The 21950-nt window shown below is 42.6% G+C and overlaps 1 protein-coding gene across 4 annotated transcripts in view; it reads right to left on the reverse strand.

Annotated features, from left to right (window-relative positions):
- Positions 1-21950, reverse strand: part of ZEB2 (zinc finger E-box binding homeobox 2) — a 114528-nt gene that overhangs the window by 79063 nt on the left and 13515 nt on the right. For 3 of the 4 annotated variants that reach the window (XM_082312268.1, XM_082312267.1, XM_082312270.1), the window contains exon 4: positions 14859-14882. The exons of the other annotated variant lie outside the window; for it this stretch is intronic. In XM_082312268.1, coding sequence (XP_082168394.1) covers positions 14859-14882 — 24 coding nt within the window. The remainder of the gene's footprint in view (positions 1-14858; positions 14883-21950) is intronic. 4 annotated transcript variants of the gene reach the window in all.

The raw sequence follows: 21950 nt of genomic DNA on the forward strand, positions 1-21950 counted from the left end.
AGCACAGTCCTTTTCCATTTTGATGATTTCTCCCCGTTTTACTAAATTGCCAGGCAGACAGAAGCCTTAACCCTGACAACACTCGTGTGAAAACTCCACGCTTGGTTTTTTTTTTTTTTTACTTGCCTGACTTCTTTATTAAATGCTCTCTGGCTCTAAATGAGCAGGTGTCAGAGGTGCAGTATTTCACAGATCTGTGGGTCACTGCCTGATTTTGCACTGCATCTAGATATTAAAAGTTCCCCTTATTAGAGATAGCGTGAAGAAAAATGAACAACTTGAGACAGTTTTCTAAACCGATAGTCTCTGGGTATATTTATTTTATGATGATGGCAATGAAGTAGCCCCTTATATATTTTCTATTGTCTTCAGTAAAGACGTACTTTAATCATAAGCTGACGTATGAAGCCTGCCTATTGGCCTATTGATATTTCTTTTGCACTGAGCGAGAAGCCAATATCCTATTTTAAATATAACTTTAAAAAATGACATTACCTAAGAAAATGCTAGCAGTATTCCTGATAAAATATACTGTGGTGGAGCTGAAAAGTGCATGCAAAGCAAGCTGCATTATTACAATGTTTAAATATTAATTATACCGCTGCGTAGTAAAGATGATCAACTGTGAGCGTCAACTAATTTTCTAAAAGCTGCAATGTTGGATTTCATCTAAACTTCTATTGTTAAGCTAAAACTAAAAGCCCAGCAAGTTTAGTCTACTGGAGTGTGTTTATTTTTATTGGTTTCTGCATAATTTTTTTTAACATAAACCAACTTTAACCCCTTTACTGTAATCTCTGCCAGTGGAACTCCAATAGCACATCATAAAATTCATATAATTCTTCAAAGCAATGTAGCTGGAAAAGAAAAAAACCATGGGCACTTTGCAACAAACGCCAACTACAAGATTCAGCCAATTAAATTTAACTCTTGCGAGCTCATTTTGCTGACAATATATGTGTAGATATACGTTTAGCTTGCCCTCCTGTAGCCACTTCTGTTGGGAGAAGCTCTCAGCCGCGATGCTCGGCGCTGGGCTGGCTCTATTGTGCGAAAAATCCTGCTCAGGTGGTACCTAGCGCTGGGACGTGAGGGAGGCTGAGCAGACAGATGGGGAGGCAGATGTACAATGCTACATAAAAGTAGAAAGACTTATATTATCTTATGCGAATGCCTTAAGTGACAGAGCACAGGCAGCCGGTGAAGGGGGGCCGGGATGGGAAACGAAGGGTTAAGTGAAAAATGACTGTCATTTCTTTCCCTGCTAGCAGCTATCGCTTCCTCAGACTTTTAAGAGGAGCCACAAGACTCAAGCGAGAGAATTACTTTGAGATTCTTCTGCGAAGACAAAGAAATAGTGTGCGCCGAGGCTGGTAGGCTTCCTTCCGTCACTCATGGATGCTCTGCCAGGATTTCCCACCTGAGACAGATTGCGACGCATGTTCGAATCACTCATGCACGAGAAGCAATACACAAGTTCAGTGTAAAGCCACTTTAAAAGCTCATCGGGTGCATACTTTACTTGTACAAAATACCTTATTCATGATGGAGCAGTGAGGGCCTAGGTAATTACTTGAATCAAGGTGGCCTCAGAAGTGTTTAAATCTACAAGGACACTTAGAGCATGAATAATGCAAAATAATTTGCATCTAAATTTTTTAAGTGTTCTTTATTCAAAAACTAAAATGCAGTTCCGATTAAAGTTTGATGAGTGAAAGCTGAGCACTTCATACCCACTGTGAAACGTCTCCTATTTGTGGAAATTATTTCAGACAGTGGTAAAGGGACAAAAGAGATCAAAAAAAAGTTGGTGATTAATCTGCATTACTTTTAAGCCATCCTTATTTCATGTTGTTTGGTGAGTAGGAAGTTAATTTCCGAACTTGCTGATCTGATACCGTCTACATTTCACCCCTTTAAAGCAGCACCGTCGAAAGCACAGGTCTAATTATTAACCAAACAGAATAACTATTCTTTTGCCTTCGAAGATAGTGCAAAGCAGCTCATGTCTCTGAAATTTGTCCAGTATCTTTTAGTGCAATTAATCTCGCCTCTGTCCCCGTCAACCTCTTTGGAAAAGCCTTATGTGCAAAAATACCCTGGCTGCCTCTCGCTCCGTGTGCTTATAGGGCACGGGCTTACATTTCTTCACTTGGAGCGTGTTGCATCCCTTTCTTTTGAATTTGCCATTGACAGCATAAACTGCCGCGTATATCATCAGTTCAGCACTTTATTATATCGTCTCCATTCCTATTTTAGAACGTGTTGAGCAACCCCCATAAAAATTGTTAAAGAGGAAGGAGTGAACAAGACAAATGTTGTGTAATGTGCTCGCTGAAAATTATGCTTTTCTCTGCCTGGGCTGGAGGCAGAGGAGAAAAAGGGAGAGGGAAAGCATGTCAGAAACAGCCGTTTTCGCACGCAGACGTCAATGATCCTGTCGTTAAATGTGCTTAATTCACGATTATGTTTCCAACGCTCAAACCTGCCCGTCTCGCTGGCGGGTGCTGCTTGGGAAGGCACCGAGAGAAGAGACGTTCGAAGTTGGAGAGCTTCGGAGATCCCCGGAGATTTCTCCGGGAGAATCTCCACAGATCTGCTCCCTGTTTGTTCCTGCCCTCCAAACCCAATGGCTCGCTGCAGTAGGAGAGACAGACCTTCCGAAAAGCAGCTCCAGGAGCCAAAGGGAGGGGTTTTTTCCAGCTGCTAAATCCTCAGGTCGAGAAATCTGCTGGGATCCAACAGGTTAGGCAGGCGAAAGCTTCAACAGACAGTGAAGTTTTAAGCGCCGGCTAACTGCGAGCAGCTAAACTTTAAAGGCCCCTTTGCAAAGGAAAATCATTTTCCTGCTGCAGCCCTTATAAAGAATAAAGACTTCCAATTTATTACCGGCTCGAAAGCTGCCTGCCACTTTATTGGACTTTCAGATGAGTGTGCTCGCCACGCTTTCTTAGGGAGAGGATCTGCTACGTTTTTCTTGGATTTGGAACAATGCGAACATTTTTTTAACTCATTGAACAAAGATTTCCCCAGCAACAGACCCCCTGCTCAGCAGGTCACCTATCTTTGCGACAGTTTTTCTTTTCCCACGCTAACCCTAGGGCTCATTTGCATAAGGTCTCTGTTGTGACAATTAGTTTCAGGTGAGCTGATTTCTATGAGGTTTGCCCAAGACGATACACAAGCTCTGGGCCTCCCTGATCCTGGCCCTAATTGCGACTGACTGGCACCAGACACAATCACCCTCTTGATTCAGCAAATTGTCCTGCAAGTAGCTTGTTGTGACCCCGCAATGCACAAATCATATCATGTCAACCCGGCATAGTAAACAGTGAATAAAGCAAATTCAAAAAAAAAAAAGGTTTCATAATAGCTCCTCCATCTTCTAGCCCCAGTGGACAAGATGAATACAAATTAAAGCTATATCATATCTGCATGCTGGTGGAAGAGGTATCGCTGCCCTGACTAACAACTTCGGGTTTTTGGGGGTTATTTTTTAATTTGCGTTGGGGGAAAAAAAAATCAGATGTTGCTTTGTTCCGTCACCTGGGGAGAAATTCCCCAGGTAGCGGAGCGGGGTCGCTGTAAATATTTCCTAGCTCGTTGTTGTGGAAATAAGCAATATGCTCTTTCATCATCTCAGAAGCTACAGGGTACATCAATATGCACATTAGCCGGGCTCCCAGTAGTCTCTGCTCGGTGTAAAAAGGCGCGGAGGCTGGGCAAACCCCACCTCTGAGCACAGCAGCAAAAGTCGGGACAGAACTTTTCCCGCGGTGCCGAGGAGCCCAGGGAGGAGCTGGGGGTGCAGGGGGACCTCAGCCCACCTCCCCGCGCCCCGGCCGTCCCACATCCCACTGGCGGCACCCCTTTGGGCTCAGTCCTGCCCGGTTTAGGCCAGCGATAACCCCACGGAGGCCGTCAGCCCTGAATTGGCTCCCGTATTGACTTGTCAGTCAGGGGAAACATGCAGCCTCTGCGACAGGCAGAAAAAAGGAGCAAATAATAAATACAAGGGGAAAAACGTGAAGTTAACGAGGATGGAGGAATACCTTTAACTGCCAGGCTAACGAGAGCGCTCGGTAGGGACGAAGAGACATCCTTATCTCCAATTAACTCCCTTTTCGTCAGTTTGAGTCACAGTTTTCATGTTATTTTTTGGTACGGTGCTCGATTCTTTCCTACCAGAGCAGCTCCAGCTATGACCTCTGCCCCGTGAGTGTGAGTCAGGAGAGACTCCCTCCCCACCTTGCATATTGATTTACTTTTTTTTTTAAAAAACGAGGTCTAATTTGCAAAATATTATTTGCCATAGAGACAAAAGCTGTTCCCTTGCTGTAACTGGGATATGAAGTGTAAACTCAAATTCAGACAGGTATATCGAGTCCCTGACTTCAGAGAGAGTCTGCGAGGGCAGGATTAGGCCCACTGAATATATTACATGATGATCGTTATGTGAATTAGATTAGGCTATTAGTTTTGGACTATTTTTAATCTCCTGGGGAAATCTGTATTTACATTTGGGGTTTTTTTCCCTGATGCAAATTGCTTTGCCCAAATAAACAGTTATGTTAAAAATCCTAGTAAAAAATTTGTTTTAAAATTATTCACTGAACATGGTCGGTAACCAGTATGAAAGGTCAGCCTGCCAGTCCCACCAGTTTGGAGCTTCAGTCAAGGTAAATATGTATGCAAAAGAGCATCTGACACAGTGCATTTCTGTTAACCCTGCAATCTTATAAACTGATTATAGGCAAAAAATATTAATTGTTTGTGTACATCTACAGATAAAGGTAAGAATGAATTAAAAAATCACCTCTCTGCTGAGAACACCAAGTTTTACCCTGGGAAAAACCTTAGTTCCAGGGTGGGAAACCTAATTCTTCTTTACTGGTACAATTCCATTGATTTAAAAGTCATTACATCTTCTCACATTAGTGGGATCTCAGGATTTGGTTATGATCTGGGGTTATGTCCCAAGCATGCCTGTATACGTCCTGAATTAATACGAGCAAAGTGGGGAATAGCCCCCCCACCTGCAGGCAGGGCAGGCAGGATGGCCCGCGGCGCAGTGCCGCACACGGGCGCAGTCCCACGCGAGCGGGGGCTCCCGGACTCCCCCAGCCTCACGCCCTGCACATTTGCGGGGAATTTAGATAGCGTTTTGATGCAGAAACACGAAAGGCGGCACTCCTGGAGTAGGACACGACTAGGTCAGCCTTGGGCTACTTCTTCCAGTGGCGTGCACCGTACCGGGTGCAGCGGTGGGAAGCCACCCACGTCCCTTTTGATCCCTCCAGCCCAGCAAGGCACAGATGAGGAAGGACACTCAAAGCCCTGCCTGCCATGAACATCTCTATGGGTAACAGCAAGGGTCTCAACATCGTTGCCACCATCAAAACCCTACCAGGCTTTGACTTAGTTGGATAAACCCATTACTTCCAGCCTGAACAATTGCTACCACGTTCAGCCACAGTGTTGGCAGGTCCAAGGTGGTCGCCCATCGCTTGCGAGCAGGCCAGAACATGGCTGCAGATGCGTAACAAGAGACCTGACAAACCTCACCTGCTCTGGTTTTAAAATACCTGGCATTTTTATTTTGTCCTGTGTCCATGCTAATGCTTTTATCCCTCTCTCGTGACACAAACCATGCTTTTATGGCGAAGGCAATGCAATGAGCTGATGTTGAACCTTAACCTTCAGCAACTCTGCCTCTAATGTAAGGCAAAACTTTTAGATTTTTAAGTAAATAAACAGTTGATTCTGACAAAAAGTGACTATTCCCTGAGGGGACATTTTTGTGAAACTGCGCCAGGTACAAAAAAAATGTATATTTTTTGGCTTGGTCATGAAACTGTCAAAACACAACTCTAACATGTTTTGCTGCATATGTAATTTTTTTCCCACAGCTCTTTCCGAGCAATGCTTAATTCTGAATTCTTTCTGCACCCAGCATTTGCAAGGAAATCGATAGATGCACAAGAAATTCAGGCTAAGTTTCTAGGTAAGTGAAATAGAATAGCCGAGAGAAAGAAAAAGGAGAAAACCAAGACAAAGTGGGAGAAACTTTGTTAAACTTTCCAATAAGTTATGCTTTCAGGGTAAAATTCGCCCTCAAAATAGGGCTTTGGTGAGATTTAAGCAGGGAGTAGGCTGTCTGCTGGCCCTTGGTACATGGGCTAAGTTTCACCCTTCGTGCTGAGGTACCTTAGTTTCGTTTTATTTTTAACTGCTCTCTCTCTCTCATATATATATGTGTATATGTAAATCTCAAAGTATCTTGATCACAGTTGTGATTACAAACTTCACTTTTACTAAAAACAGCTATGGCACTGATCTTTAATATAATAATATATTTTCCCGAGTGCCTTCGCTGTTTCATTCCAGCAACTGAAACAGAGACAATTCTTTGTATGTTGAAATGTGTAATTATCATGTAGCCAAAAGGGAGGGTGTAATTTTCACATCTGATTACAAGGGAAGAATGTAAGTGAAGCTGCCTTGGTAAACTTACACTTGTTTACAGAGAGCAATACCTTTGATATTAAAAACTCTAAACATGTAAAACGCTGGAAAAAATCAAGATTGTCATGCACCAAAGCTAAACAACACACACACAAAAAAAAAACCCTAAGCATTTTTTTTGGCATAGCTACAAATGAAAAGTCAATTCTTCTGAACTTGTGCTGGCCCTCCTCACTTGAGATGTTTGTTAAGAAGACTTACAAATTGTTTTTGCACAGTGTGCTCTACTTGTCGTGTTGAAGGTTAAGAAGTTAAAGCTCCAGCTTTAATTTAAAAAAGGGGAACTTCAAATGTTTCTGTTGTTTATAACTCTATTTGGTCAGTTTAAACTAGAGAAATGCTTTTTATATTTGACTTCATCTTCACAGAATTTACTTCTCCTAAATGTGACTGCATTTGCTTTCAAGTTGCTTTTTTTTTTAACACATGAACTCCCTCCTGGTTATTTCTCTCTTTTTTTTCTTTCTTTCTTTCTCATACACACGCTGCTGATTTACCTTCGACGAAACAAGCTGCTGCTTATTATTTTTTGGCCATGTAGGAAAAGATGGTATCAAGGAGAGGAAGAACTGTTACAGCGAATATCACTTACCAAGGAGACTAAAGATAAGCAGCAAGATTACACTACAGGTAGAGGGAAAAACTACTCAAAAACCAAGAAAGATATCAGAAACCATTTAAAAATTATATAAATCATGATTGCTAAGGAGTTTTTGTCGTATTTTTAGAAACCATTAAAAACTGTCTGTGCAAGCATTGGATGTCAGAGTATGATAATCTCATGATCTTGCTAACCAAGAAAAAGGAAGGGAAAGAGAAAGAAAGAAAAACAAATTATTTTTAGTAAGTGGAAAATACAGCTTTTTGTTGGAGTATGAAAAAAAAATCATAATTAACATGTGCAACATCTATGAACAAGAGTATGATAAGACCCTATTTTCTAAAGTATGCTTTTTTCCTGCGCTAAAATTAAGTTTCTGGTACCGTATTCTTATTCAGAGCATCCTATCCATGGGAAAAAATACCTGCCACAACAACTAAGGCATTTGAAAAATAAAATGTAACCCAGTAATAGCAATAATTCGAGTTGAAGATGCATGTAGTTACTTTAAAAGTGTTTTTGTCTTGTGCAGAAAGACATGGGCTACCGAAAGCAATTTAGTACCAGGTGGGGGTTGACATTAATCTTTTATGACAATAATATTGTGGTGTTACAGGAGGGCAAAAACGAATATCTTCTTGTATGTATAACCACTTCCCTAAGAGTCCGTGCCTGTCTTAAAAATACACGTATAGAATTGAGGTATAGCCCCAAATTCATAATGAAGATGATTATATAAATAGTCTTCATTCGTGCAAATAATTGTAACTGTCCTCCTTCTGCTTCCCTTAGATGTGATCCAGGCTTGCTCTGCGAGTGGTGTGGGAGCACTGTTTCTCCTGGAATGGGCCAAATCTGGCCCAGGAGGGCTGCTTGTGAGACCAGGGTGTGCAGACCTGGTTCTGCATGATACAGAACCAAACTGTGCCTTCGGATGTGTGCGATGCCATGAAAGCCAACAGGGTTGTGCAGGGGTAGCTGGGCCGAATACAGCCCGTGGTACCCAGACTGCATGGGTGTGCTGGAGGTAGGTGCAGTTTCTGAGCAGTATTAGTGTACTTAAAACAACAAATTAATGTCTGTGGAACACTAATCAATGTTTGGTGCACTCCACATTTTTCACAGAGTTGTTAGAGTACATTTGCTTATATTCTGCACTATTTTAATTTAGCCATATTGATCAAACTGAACACTCAATAAGACCCTAGGCACCTTAGCCTTATTAAAATTAGTCAACTTGAAGTAAGTGAGCTGAGGAAGTAATGGAAACTATTCAGAGATTTAAATACAGTGCAGCCCACTTAAATAAATACCTGTTAATGAAATAAATCTGTATATGCACATATTTTCTCAGAAACAAATTATTAAGGGGGCCCTTTAGAAGAATACAGCTCAAACATATCCATTAGTTTAAAAGAGAAGCAGTTCTCTGGACTCATTGTGTACATTCGTGTTCGCTGGGTTAAACTTGGGGAATCTGTGCTGACCTTTTCCATCAAACCAGTTATCATTCTTTAGAGTTTTACAGTGTCAAAATTTATAAAAATGTCCCTAATTAACCTGTAAGTAAACACTGTTGTGGTTTTTTGGTAACTCTCCCGTTTGAGTTTATCCCAGTAAAAGTATAAATCAGCTGGGCCATCACCTAGATGAGTACATCTGGGGAGCTACAGAAGAAAAATAAAAAGCGTTTAACTAACTTGACTGTTCGTATGCAATGGAAAAAAAAAAAAAAAAGTCATACTGCTCAGTCTTTACAAATAATATGTCTTCATCTTCAGAAAGTTGTATCGTTTTTTTTCAGCGGGGTTGAGAGGCGCAATCAGAGCACCAACTCCAAGGCTTGACTTGAGCGGTGATTTGCAGTACAGCTCCTTCTGGCACATCTCTGGAGCTCAAAATATTGTTTTTGAAAACACTGCTGTTTTTCAACAAAAATAGGAGATTAGACAACATCTTTAACTGATTAATCCTCTCTCCTCTCCGAGGGGGTGACCTGTGATAGTGTATTATTTTAGCCAGGGAAAAAAAAATTGCAGCGTGCAGCAAAGTCTTCCTGCAATACCTACAAATGAATTAAGCTAAAAACTAGGTAGATGATCTGTGGAGGTTTCCTAGCCTCCCTTCATCAGGGGCTGCCTTTAGAGGGCTTTGTATACTCATTTTTTTCCCCTAGTCCAATAAAAGATATTAGCTCTTTTCCCTAAGCAAAATCCCTCTCATGAATCAGGTCCTACGCTTGCAACTAGTGTGATATTGCTGGCCAGGTTTCACCCCAGTAAAATTCTAATCTATACTTTGTCTTTTAGAATTAAGAAGAAAATGCATATCAGCAGAATCTCCTCTCTACTTTATTTCATTTATAAATTACGAGAATGATGCTATTATATATTATTAATTTCTGCTGTTCTCCAACTCGGCTGCAGCAGTGAGCTGCGGATGTTGGAACGGTGTAATTATGTTCTAGTAGGGCAGCCATCCGTTTCCTTTCAAAAATTTACAGGATTCTTAATCATGCTGCTCATTTGGGTGCGCAGTAGCGAGGATGGCGAAACACAAACAGGGCACGTTCGTTTACACAGGAACACCTGCTTAGCATGATAGCAGATGTCAGTCAGTAAGCAGAACACAAAAGAAAAATATCAACAACAGCAAACTAGAAGCATTTTTAACTCGGTACGGGGATATCTTGTCTGGGGGAAGCCAAAGGAAGGGGATGCGCCTTTGCAGGTCGAAGCAGAGGCGCGGTGACGATTTGGAAAGTCTCGGCTGACGTTCCCCAGGGACCAGGTCAACAAATCCAGACAAACTCCTCGCTGGATGACGGGATATTTAAAAAAGCAGTTCTCCGTTGAGAGGGTCGTTTTTGCAAGCTTGATGCTAAGCATCTTGCGGGGATCATTGTATTTTTGAGAACTACAACAAAGTAATTGAGAGGGGTAAAATACACAGGACTATTGCTCCATAGGTCAGGGTTTGCCAGCATTTCCATCGCAACCACTTATTCTCAAGGCTTTATATTCTACCTCTAAATGTTTCATTCTGGGCTGCCTCTTGGCTTTCCTATCTCAAATTGAGAGCGTGGTTTGGTTTTTTTTTTTACATATTTTATGAAATAAAACGATGTTAGCGGAGGAGAGAAAGTTCATAGATTTCATGCTCTCCCGTGCAGCGCTCCGACTCGGGAGCAGCCTTAGCTCTCCCATAAAGACGTTGGGAGCGTGGTGCACGAGTCGAGCTCTTGCAGGCGGGTATTAATAATCTCCCTCAATGCCATACGCAGTAACTACTCTTCCACAGGATTGTTAGTATTCAGAGCAAGTCAACTTGCGTGGGTCCGTGCATTAAGGGCTCCCTAAGTATGCATTGACTTGATACCCAGTAATGGCTTCTAAGGAGCCGTTATGTAGTACCGTGTCAATGATCCATGCATTGAGGACTCCCTAAGTACGCATTGACACGATAGACCGGAACGGCTCTGAAGAAGCCGTTACGGTCTATCATGCCAATGATCTGCGGATATTGGCAGTGCCTCCTGCACTTCTATAGAGATTGTAAAAGTCTCTGAAGAAGCTGTTATGATCTCAGTGGAAGAACCATCAATCAGGTTGATGACAGGGTTTCGTTTTGCCATTTTTCCACCTTATCATTGGGAAGCTTTGTTTTACTTCTGGAATTAGATTCAAAGAACTGACAAAATATAAAAGCTGCCTGTGGAGTGGCTCTGGGACTGCATGGAGGTAACCAGGATCAGAATATGACCTCTGGTTTTATTAGTTCTAGGTTTTTAGTTCCAGCTGGCTTGCTGGGAGGACTCGACCAAGTCACTTCAACTCTTCTTACCTCCGTTTACTCTTCTCTAAGAAGCACGGAAAGGGACAACATCTTTTGAGTAGAGATTGCTACGGGGCTTGGCAAATGTTCATTTAGACTGGTTACAACTAAGGCTCGTCTCAGCATCTCATCACTAGTGGAGGATGCTGAGACGAACAAGGTGTGTACATCATACCTTTCACACCTAAGCACGCAGGCAAAGCTATGCTGAAAGGAGGTCTTATCTCTGAAGTTTCATACACTTTAATCTATTGAGTTTATATAGTTTCTCTCGACTTCATTTATGTGTATTTGTATTGGTTCTGAGCATCACTGCCTGGCAGAAGGTCATCTTTATTTTCTACAATGCCACAAATTTCTATGAAAACACTCAATGTCTTTTTCCGTGTCTTCCTTAGCACATTAATATTTTAAAAAACACTTTGAAAGTGCATCATTGCAGAATAAAGTTTGAATTCATGCTAAGTCTATGACCACAAAACACTACTTAACAAGCTTGCATTGTTTGTATCTGCTCTTCCATGCTCTTTCAGGGATATCTGGACTTTTTATTCCTTCATATTCGGTTCATACTCCTGTTTAGGGGAGACAGAGCTATAGGCTATAGTAGAATATACACACAGAGAGAGAGACCACTCTACCTATTTTATATGCTACTCACTAACACAATAAGCCTATTTATGGTGTGATCCCACATCATCCAAGCCATATTTACATGGTTAAATGTTAGCAGACCACTGGAGAAACACTGTAACCATACCTTATGGAAAGTAGAGATCCTCAGGCAAGAAAAACTAGAAATACTGGACAGGCTGGGGTACCGTACAGAGACCTTTTTTGCAGCCAGGCTGGCCTGAAAAGTATGAGCTCGAAGAAAAAGAAACTGTGCAAAAGGAGCCAGAGGCACATTACAGAAGATCAGAGAGGATGATGATAAAGCTGGGGAAGGTGAGAAGGCCAAGAAGTCCCAGGGAGCAGTGGCCATTGATCCTAGGTACCTCCTTCTTGGGCCTCAAAAACTTGAATATTTTTAAGTGTTTTCAGATGCATTGAACTTCTAGAGTTGTCCATAGCTAGGTACCCCAAATCAAAGGTTGCTTTGGCAATGTTAATTATAAATTTGGATTTGCACAGTAGGCTATAACCATCAGGTCCACAGCAACATGGCCAGTGAGCAGGGGACAGAAGACAACAGGATATCTGCTGAAGGCCAGAGACATGCTTGGCTTTTACTAACACTGTCCCTCAGCCAAATGCCTTTCAGGTAGAGGAGTGTATAACATATTCTGGAAAGCTACAATTGCTTCTTGGCTAACCTCCTTCTCTCCAAAGGAAAAACTTCAGTGGCCATTATTAATTCCTTGAGAATGCATCTTTGGGATTTAGAGCCTGTTTGGGGTGGCCTTGAGAGCCTACGGACAGCGACTGCCACTGCAACCCAAATTCCACTCAACATCTCCCTCCACGCTGCATGTTGCAAATTTGTATGAGAAGTTGCATTTCAAAATCTGGACAGCTGAAGATTGCTGTCCCTTGGAAAAACAACTAAGCTTTGCATTAAATTTAATCATCTGGGGGTTTAAATTCCACTGAGAAGGAAAGAGAAGATCTTGTTTTACAATGATTCAGACCATGTTTCATGTGAGGTCTTTAATGCACTTTTTCAGGTATCTCATGTTATGATGCTGCCTCTGCAACATGTGCCGAGTCCTCGGTTCAAAATCTCAAATATTTTTTTCGACATTTGGGATACGAACGGGCGTTAGTCTCCTTCCATGTATATATTTATTAGTAAGATTTTTGCACGGTATAATTGAAGCCCTGCAGTTTTTACCAACCGCGGCTTAAGAGGAAAACTGACACAATGTGATGTTTTGTCTCTTTTTTTGCCCATGCAAACTGGTCACTGAAAAGGTGCAAAGCGCTGGTAAAAGTACATTTTCTAAAATTCAAAGCCTTTTAAGAAAGGTACACAATGCAAGAATACGCAGCTGCAATTGTAAAAAGGCTACTGTTCCTTTAATGCCCAGCTGGTCCTGAGATGTAATAAAATTGACATATTGATTCCTTTGAATTTACAAATGCCTGTTTCATAAACTCCATCTCCAAAGCCTAGGCATCTTTAGAGCACTGTCATTTTTTTCTCCAAATGGATCAATTATGTGCCCACGTAATCCTGTTACCTGTGAAATCCATGCATACTTCTCCCATTTGCTGCAGTTCCCAGGCGGACAAACTTGCATTATGTACGCATAAACAAACAGAGCATTTTCCTGATATTAGGGATTGTTTTCAAAGTGAAAGGCAATCTCCTGGGTCCTTTACTCAAAAAAAACATACATAGTGCAGTGTTCCTCCAAGTAACCTCACTGCACTATATGTATAATTATTACACAACACGGCAAATCATTAAAAAAACATTGAGTCCTGCTATCTCAAATGCTTCAACTGCAAAAAGGCACCAAGACTTTGCAGCCAGCCCTCATTTTTCTGTTGAATCAAACTTTCCCATTTCTTTACCAGCTTCTTTATTTGATAAATATCACTGTATCTGTAAGGAAATCATTTTCATCAGAAATGCTTCTGCGTGACTTAAATATCAGAAAAGCACTCAAAGCTGCAAACTTTACAGTGGAAGTTTGTGGCTTTTTAATGTTATTTCTAGGAAAATTCATCTTTTCATTGTGCTGAGCACCTTTCCATCATTTACACACACACACACACAGAGTCAAGCAGGCATTAACCTGCAAACCTACCACTTATGCATATAAATGCATCACACATACAACTATTCCCATGTCCCTTGGCATATTATTTGTATGAATATATACCATGCACATGAACACATTTATACACATACACACCACGCACAATCCTCAAATGTAAGCAGAGAAAAAGAGAATAAATGTGGTTTTTCTCTGTATATGAATTCTTTATAAAGTACCGTGTATATACATAGATATGAATTCTCATTTCATTCTTTCAGGCTGTGCTGTATCTGATTTTCTACACTTCACTGGGCAACCAGCAGTTCAGTTACACTACACTTGCCCTGTACAATTTGTCTCTAAAAGGTTCCCAAAATTATGAAACATCTTGTCTGCTGCATGACCTGCTCACCGCAGTGCCTCAGCCTGAGGTGCATCCACACATATAGAGAGGATGGCACTGAAAAAAAATATATACGTTTGACGCTTGGAGCCCATACAAGTGGCCCAATACACCCCCGCCATTGTGCAGGAGTGGGTTTTAAAGATAAATGGCTGCGTGTTAACCAGATTTGACATGCTGCACAAAAGCAGCCACCTTTGGTCCCATGACACAGCCAAACAGAAAAAACAACAAGCAATCCTGGCAAAAGATGTCCGACGCGAATAAAAGCCCAACAATTTGTCACATAGTCGTTACAAAATGTTCCAGGCTTTGGGGCTTGCCATGGGACAGCAGCGATAAGAAGAGCATAGAAAAAACGAGGGCTGAGGGTGTTGGGGTGGCGGAAGAGTTAAAACTCGAGGAAAGCTCCGGTAGTTACAAAGGGGAAACAAAGGGGATATTTTCATTTGGCTCTTTCCGAAGACACACACACACAAAAAAGCCGTAATTAATTAAATCAAGAAGCTCAGTTGTTTTGAGAGGTGATTGAAATCTGACATGCAAAGTAGAAATATTTATGTTTACTTTCTATTTTAGGAATCCCCGAAGCTACTTTTCCTTCACTGCACTTCCCCACCACTACAATGGCCATGGCTCAGTTTATCAAGTAGTAAGCACTCCCTGTTCAGGGCCAAATCCTGCTCACGTTTCTCATGGCATTTCGTCTTTCCTCATGGGAACAGGCCCAGAAAACTCCAAAGATGTAACTGGGAGTGAGGACTAACGTGTGGCAGCAGAGCAGTACCTGATCTCCTGCTTTCCTTTGAGTCTGCAAGAGACGGTAAAGAAAAAGCCCAAACTTAGGCTCGGTTTGACAAGGCTGAATTTCCGAATGAGCTTGATCCTACAGCTTTCCGCTAAAACCAGCCACAGGCATCAAACCCGACTTTTCTGATCCGTGACCCACTGAAGTCACCCGTGCACCCCCATCGACTGCAGTCGGGTTAGGATTTGCACCTATGCCTGTTCACTAATATTTCCATATATTTTTACAGCCCCTACACCGAAATAAGGAGTTCAAATGCATCAGTGCAGCTGCTTGCTAAGCTCCACATAATGGAGCTCACATTTTAAAATACCTTTCAGTCAATAATCATCATTGCTTCAGTGATTACCATTAGCTTCTTTATATGCAGTGGCAGAAAACTGGGGGGGGGGGGGGGGCTGTTAAAAGCAATATTGTCTTCTAAATCAGAATAATCAGTTGTATAATAAACTCCAAGAATTTGATTATTAGAAACATACATTCATAATTTTCTCAGCCAAATTCCTTGGCATCCGCTTGCCCTCTGACGAAACAACGAATGATACTTGCTCTTCTGCAGTCCCAGAGAATGGCAGAGTGCTTTAGAGATATTAAGCTCCGCAAAAGCCCTGAGAATGAGTTCGGCAGTATTTCCCCGTCTCATAGACAGGGAAAATGAGCACGGCGAGGTTAATTGACTTGCCGGAGAGTACACATGGCACTTGATGCTGCGCTCACCTTCCCCAGCTCTGTACCAGCAGAGCCGGGGCCAGGGTAGCATCCCGCCACGGTCCCATCCCGCAGCCTCTGCCCGCCCGTGCTGCAGCCTCCTGGCAGCAGCACAGCGGTCCAGTGCGGACCGGCACGGCGTGGCCTTACCCTTCTCCCTTCCCGGGCCTAATCCCTTTCCAGGGGTTTTCGTACGAGCAAATTAAATAGCATCAAAATCACCTCTGAAGTGCACAGGGCTTATCAAAAAAAAAAGAAAAAAACCACAACCAAGTGTCAGCCAGAAGAAAAGTTCATTATTATATGTCAAGGAAAAATTAATAGAGAGGGCTTCAATAGTTAAATTACATGGCTAAATCAGCCTTTCTGCAGGAAGACCAGCTTTCTTTAATTAAAGCATGTTATGTTCAAAAGCCATCGTGCGCGTGTTTTACAGCAACCTGATACCGACACCTGTACGTCCCTGTTCAAAAATTCAAAGGTTTTCACATATTCCAGCCCAGCGATTGACGTTATCGAAAGTCTGAGTTATTTTTAAATGTACACGGGGATAACTAAGCCAGGGCTCTCTGTGGAGTCGAACAGGGGGACAAGGACTGTTCAAATCATGGAAATGTCAGTTCCAGCAATGTGTGCCTTGGATTTTTTTTTTTTTTTTGACTGTCAAGAAGATTTTAAATCTTTAATATCTGTTTGTTGTCAGGTTTGCCTCCAGCTTTTTGTATCTGCAGGTCGTATTTTCGTGTTAGGAATTAGCATTTCTCATTTGCTAGCTGAAAGTTTAGAGAAAGCATCAAAATACCGATAAACAAAGTTCATCTAAGGGAAAATCTCTGTATGCATAACCTGGTTAACAATTCTTTTATGGTTGCGGGACAAGATTTGAAATGCATGTTTAAAAAGAGAGTTTTTACAGAAAGCATGGGTACTACCGAGGCTTTTCTAGTGTGCTATACTAATTTTAAACAAGAAATCATTACGATTTCCATGCCATATTAGCATCTCTCTTATTTTGCGGTATCTGTGCTGCTCTATTTCAACTCACTGCAGGTTGCTGTTACTTTTTTTTGATACTGCGTGATTTAAACTCGTACCGTAGCTGAAGACATTTGGGATTACCGGGGCCTTCAATCGACATTTTTGGCCTTCGAAAAGGATCTCAGCCAAACATTTTGTTTAGTTAAACTCTAGCTGATGCCACGACAAACGTAATATCGCTCCCCAAAAAGTGCAGAAGTGATGCATTGTGCCATCTCTGGCAGCATTTGTTCAGCGTTTGCTGCGAATGGGGAGGAAAAAAAGATACCGAATGCACGGATTGATTTTCAAATTACCTCAATATTTTGAAAACATTTTCACCTGCATGCTGAGAATGCTAAGAATAGGCAGGAAGGCAATTGTGCATTTGCACAGCCTCCACTGCATTCATTTATAAATTACCTCATCACTGACTGAAATTAACACTGATTCTTACAGGCAATTTCTCAATTTCCAATGCTAATTACATTTTTTTTACTTTTAAATTCTGTACCACCTGTTTTGGGCAAGACATCTTAGGCAGCGCGACCGCATTTAATCACAATTTTAATTAACCGCCCTGTAGATGTGAAAAAGAAGCAATTATAATGTAGATGAATGATGATTTTTCTGCATTAAATTGTTTTGTTTCCCTGGTATGTTGATTGTAACACAGCACACAAATACAGTAACTGTACAATTTTTTTCTATTGTAATTTAGTAATTGTTTTTGGAAAACCAGTTTGGGAATGAGTGACTTCATCTGTTTACAAATTGATTGATACTGTTAACTCACTGATTGCTGCAGCATACATTTTGTATTGCACAGCCTAGCATAAAATATAATTAGGCATGCACAGACTTTGCAGCACCATTTTGGAATCTGAAAATCAACTGTAACCGAAGTGTGTTTTCCTTGAGCATCCTAGTATCAGCCGGGGCTGATGAGACGATAATCAACAAACAATGGGCTTTTCCCATCCCGCCGCTGGTAGAAACCCTTGGATTTAATCTGATAGTCTCACGGCGTAAGTTGTTTTATTTTTTTTTTTTCCGGATTGTGTTTTGCCAGGCCTGGGAGCTAAGGGCTGGCAAGTCTGCAGCTTGCCCAACTCCCTCAGATCGCTATCGGGAAGGAGCAGGCGAGTGATGGAAAGAAACAATGATGGCAAAAAGAGCCGCGGTTCACAAAACCCGGGGATCGTTACTGACACGCGTGTGCCGTGGCACCGGCTATCTCCGGCTACACGTTACGAGGGGATAAGATCTCGATCTGACTCATGGCTGGCAGATACAGATCGTCCAAGTTATATATATCCCCGCGGAGATGCGCGGAGACCGTACCCATCGGAGGCAAAGCCTGCTTGCTTTCCCAGGGAGAGAGGTCACGCCAGAGCGGGAAGGGAGCAGATGTGCGGTGCTAGCAGCACCTGGGCTCGGGGAGGTGGTGCCACCACCGCCGCGCTCTGCCAGCGGCCCGGGACGGTCCTGCTGGGGTTCTCCCACCTCAGGGCGATAAATCCCCAGTACAGGTGGGATGGGGAACAGGGACATGGGAAGAAGTGCACCTCAGAGGTTACCTGTGCTGCCTGCAGCACTGGGGCGGGGGGGGAGCAGAAACGACATGGCAGCTCTGCCTCTCCCAGTCTCCTGAGCCATCCATGGAGCGAGAGGGCTCCATCAACGAGGACTTGGCAAGAGGTGAGAGGCCACGTCGGCCCGTGTCCTACCCCATCGCCACCAGACCTGCCATGTCACCCACAGCAGTCCAAAACCGGGACACCGAGCCAAAGGGACAAGGCAAACCCAGGGCTGGCTCCCATGCTGTGGGGGTTACTGCGGTTTGGAGACATCTTGGGGGGTTCCTGGTCTCATCTGCTGGCCTGCTCGTTTTATAAATATTTGTTAAGAGGGAAGGACATAAAGTCTACTGTTCAGTAGGTGATTTTTGTAAGAATCCAGCTATCCATACATAAAAGGGTCTATTATCTCACTGTGGAAGAGATTTACATGCGTAACTCCCATTAACTCTTATGGGACTTAGGCACGTAAATCTCTTGTGCATCTAGAGAAGAATAGACCACATAAGGTCTTGTGATCTATACTGCTAGTAGGTTTAAGTCCCTTTCATTTATAAAGCTATACAAAAATTAACCATTAAAGCTTATTCTGTGCAAGCTGTCCCCCTACATATATCACCCAGCTCTCTGTTTGAAGTACTTGATGTAAACGCATACTGAGAAAAGGTACCGGAGAAAGCAAGCCCATTCATTTCAGTTAGTAAAACTGTCATAGTTGAAAGGAAGCAGACTAAGGGCAGGTAGAAAAATTGTACAGGTTTTGCCCAGCAGATTCAATTTCAGATTTAGGCTCTAGACCGCACTGTTTGGAGAAGGAATACTTTCATTTTGCTGAATGCTCCCTCCTCCCCCTCCTTCCCTCTCTCCCATCCCTACTTATAGCCCTCAAGTAAAGCACCGTGCCTTGGACCAAATAAGCCTGAGTGGCTGGAGCGATACAATCTTTACACAATCAAACTAAGATGCTGCATCTACTAAGGAAAAATAAATAAATCTTTTATTTCATAAACTTGTTTAAGCTGAAATGTTCATTGGTAAGCCTGTAAAAGTGGGAACATCTGTGCTCCTGCTGGGATTTGATGTCTCACCACAAACCTTTCCATAAGCACTTTGTCTCTGATAGGAAACAAAGAGGAAAATACCTGATCCCCAGCCTCAGCTGGGCAGCTCCTTATATCTTCACGCCCTGACCTACCGAGCATTCCTCCCAGCAACGAGCTGCTTCCCAGGGCTACCTCTGCCATGGAAGCTGGCTAACTAATCTCTTAGCAAACACTTGCAGCAAACCTGAAGAGAGTTTAAAAAGGCGATGAAGAAGGGGAGAAGAAAAACAACCAAAAAAAAACCCAACAAAAAAACTTTCTACAGATAAAGCCTACAGCTTCTCTAAAAGAAGAGGATCAGAACCTAAATATAGCTCCTTATGCTCACGTTTTCTCTTGATGAACTGCTGAGATACAAAGTTGTGGCCACCTAATGAACACCTATATATTACATACATATATATTAATCTTAATCCGGTTTCCTGCTCCCTTCCACTAACCTGCCGTAACCCAGCTTGCTTTATTTCTGCCTGCCAATAGGCCTCCGCCTACGCTTACAGGTATTTGCAAAGCGCCGCTTTTATCACAGCAACACCGCCGGGATGATATGGCACTTGAAAAGTCCATCCTGCCTGCCCTGCCTGCACGCTGCCTAACCTCTCCTTAGGAGCTTATAAGAAAATCCACTGTTGAAATAAATAACAACTCTCAACAAATGATCAAAGAAGAAATAAATCTTTTACCCTTATAAGACTTTTTAAAACTGAAATCCCATTTTTTAACTGGATAACAGTTAGGAGGCTACCAGCCACCTATTTTTCTAGGAGCTACGTTTTAAATGTTTGCTGCATGGATATTGGACAGACAAACGGATCTGTAGTTCTTGGGAGCAAACGCTTTTAAAATAAAGTTTGTGTGTCGTATACGAAAACATATTGTTTGGAATTTAAGTTCTAATATCTAGGAATAAACAGAGCATTAAATCAAGCAAAACTGTGACAAGGCCAATATGCACATGGATGATGCCAGCGAGGCATCTCCAGCCCTTTGTTCACAGCTTAACAAAACTGTGCCGTCACACCACTTTAGCTCAACAGTGCCTGTCGAATGGGCATCAGCAGATCAGCCAATGCCTGTCACACACACCGCTGAAAAACTGTTTGAAAGCAAGGCTTACTTTAGCACAAGTCTGGTAGGAAAAGTGAGAGGGATTTTTAATCAGCTGGTAAAGACTACAGATATATATTTAGGGGGGGGAAAAAATATATTGTCGGCTCTCTCGCCCGGGAAAGTAACACGGTTTTGCTCTTTTTCACCTTTAAGGAAGGAGCGGGGCTGATGGTGTTGCCTGTCCCTTGCTGTGCTGCTCCCTTCCACGCTACATAAGATTTGGGATTATTTTCAAAGAAGTGAAATTCTGCCGGGGTGGGGGAGTGTCAGAGGGAACGATCCCGATTTGGCCAATAATCTATTAAAAATTAATTTTCACATCATTCTACTTGAAGGCCCCCCCTCCCCGTGACAGAGGATAAATGAAATAACATATTCAAGGAAATGTTTGTTTTGATTCTAATGTAATTATCTTTCCAGATGAACGTCTCTCTGGGTTGGGTGTTTTTTTTTTTTTGAGCTGATCAAAATATGTTTTCATTGGTATTAACAACCTTCTCCGTCACTTCTCTTAACAGTCGTAGTGCATAAACACGCTACTACTCCGCAGCAAAATCAGCTTGTTAGCGACAGCTAACTTCAGCTCAGCACTTCGCTCTTTTGTTTCACAACACCTTTTTCCCCCCACTTTATGAGTTATTTTTTAATTTTTACCCCCTCTTTCCCCAACCGGCCTCCTCCGAGTACCGGGGTGCGTGCCAGGAGGGGGACCGAGGGGACCGTGGGGGGACCGAGGGGACTGGGCGGGGGGGACCGGAGGGGGACTGGGGGGACTGGGGGGGGCAGCCCCGGGTGCTGAGCCCTCTCCCCCTGCCTGCCCACCGCTGCTGTCAGCTCGCTGCCTGCACTTTAGCTGTCTCTTTCCCAGTCCCTACCCTGTCAGTTTCTGGCCTGCCAATTTCAACTTGAAGCTTGACTGGGCTGATTTGATGCAAATACCTCCAGGGAAAACCCTGAAACTGATGAACAGTTATGTCAAGTCGATTTTGCACCATCGGGAAAAGGTAACCTCTGCGAGAAAAAAAAACAACAAGGTTAAAGAGACAAGGGCTTTTCACGTGTAATACCACTGCTGCACATCTCGTTCACTGTTTACCATCCCTCAGAAATTGTAACTGTCAGAATTAGTCCTAATTGCAGATGCGAAAGCTGCCATTATAATAAAAACAGAGGCAGTGCAGGCATTAAATGTAGCAGCCTAATTTGTGAGACTACTGAAAAGGTAGAGTAAATGAATATTTCATTACTTTAATTACCAGGGACTACTCTTTTCTTGCTGTCTTATGATAAGTGTTGCTGTAACTAGCAACAGCAAACATCCACTAAAACATAAAGTGCAATAATAGTACTGCTGTCAGGATCGCTGCTTTAAAATACGAGCGGGGGGGGGGGGGGGGAAGGGGGAAATATAATGGTTTATCTATTTCTTAGAGATCCGCAGGAGTAGGAGATGGAAACTCGTTTAACGTCAAAAAACAAAGAGGCGAGTAAACAGGTTTTAGTCAAAGAAAATAATGGCCCGGGGGCGGGGGGGGGGGGGGGGAAGTTGAGGA

The sequence above is a fragment of the Platalea leucorodia genome (genome assembly GCF_965183815.1).
Source record: "Platalea leucorodia genome assembly, chromosome: 5".
NCBI lineage: Eukaryota > Metazoa > Chordata > Aves > Pelecaniformes > Threskiornithidae > Platalea > Platalea leucorodia.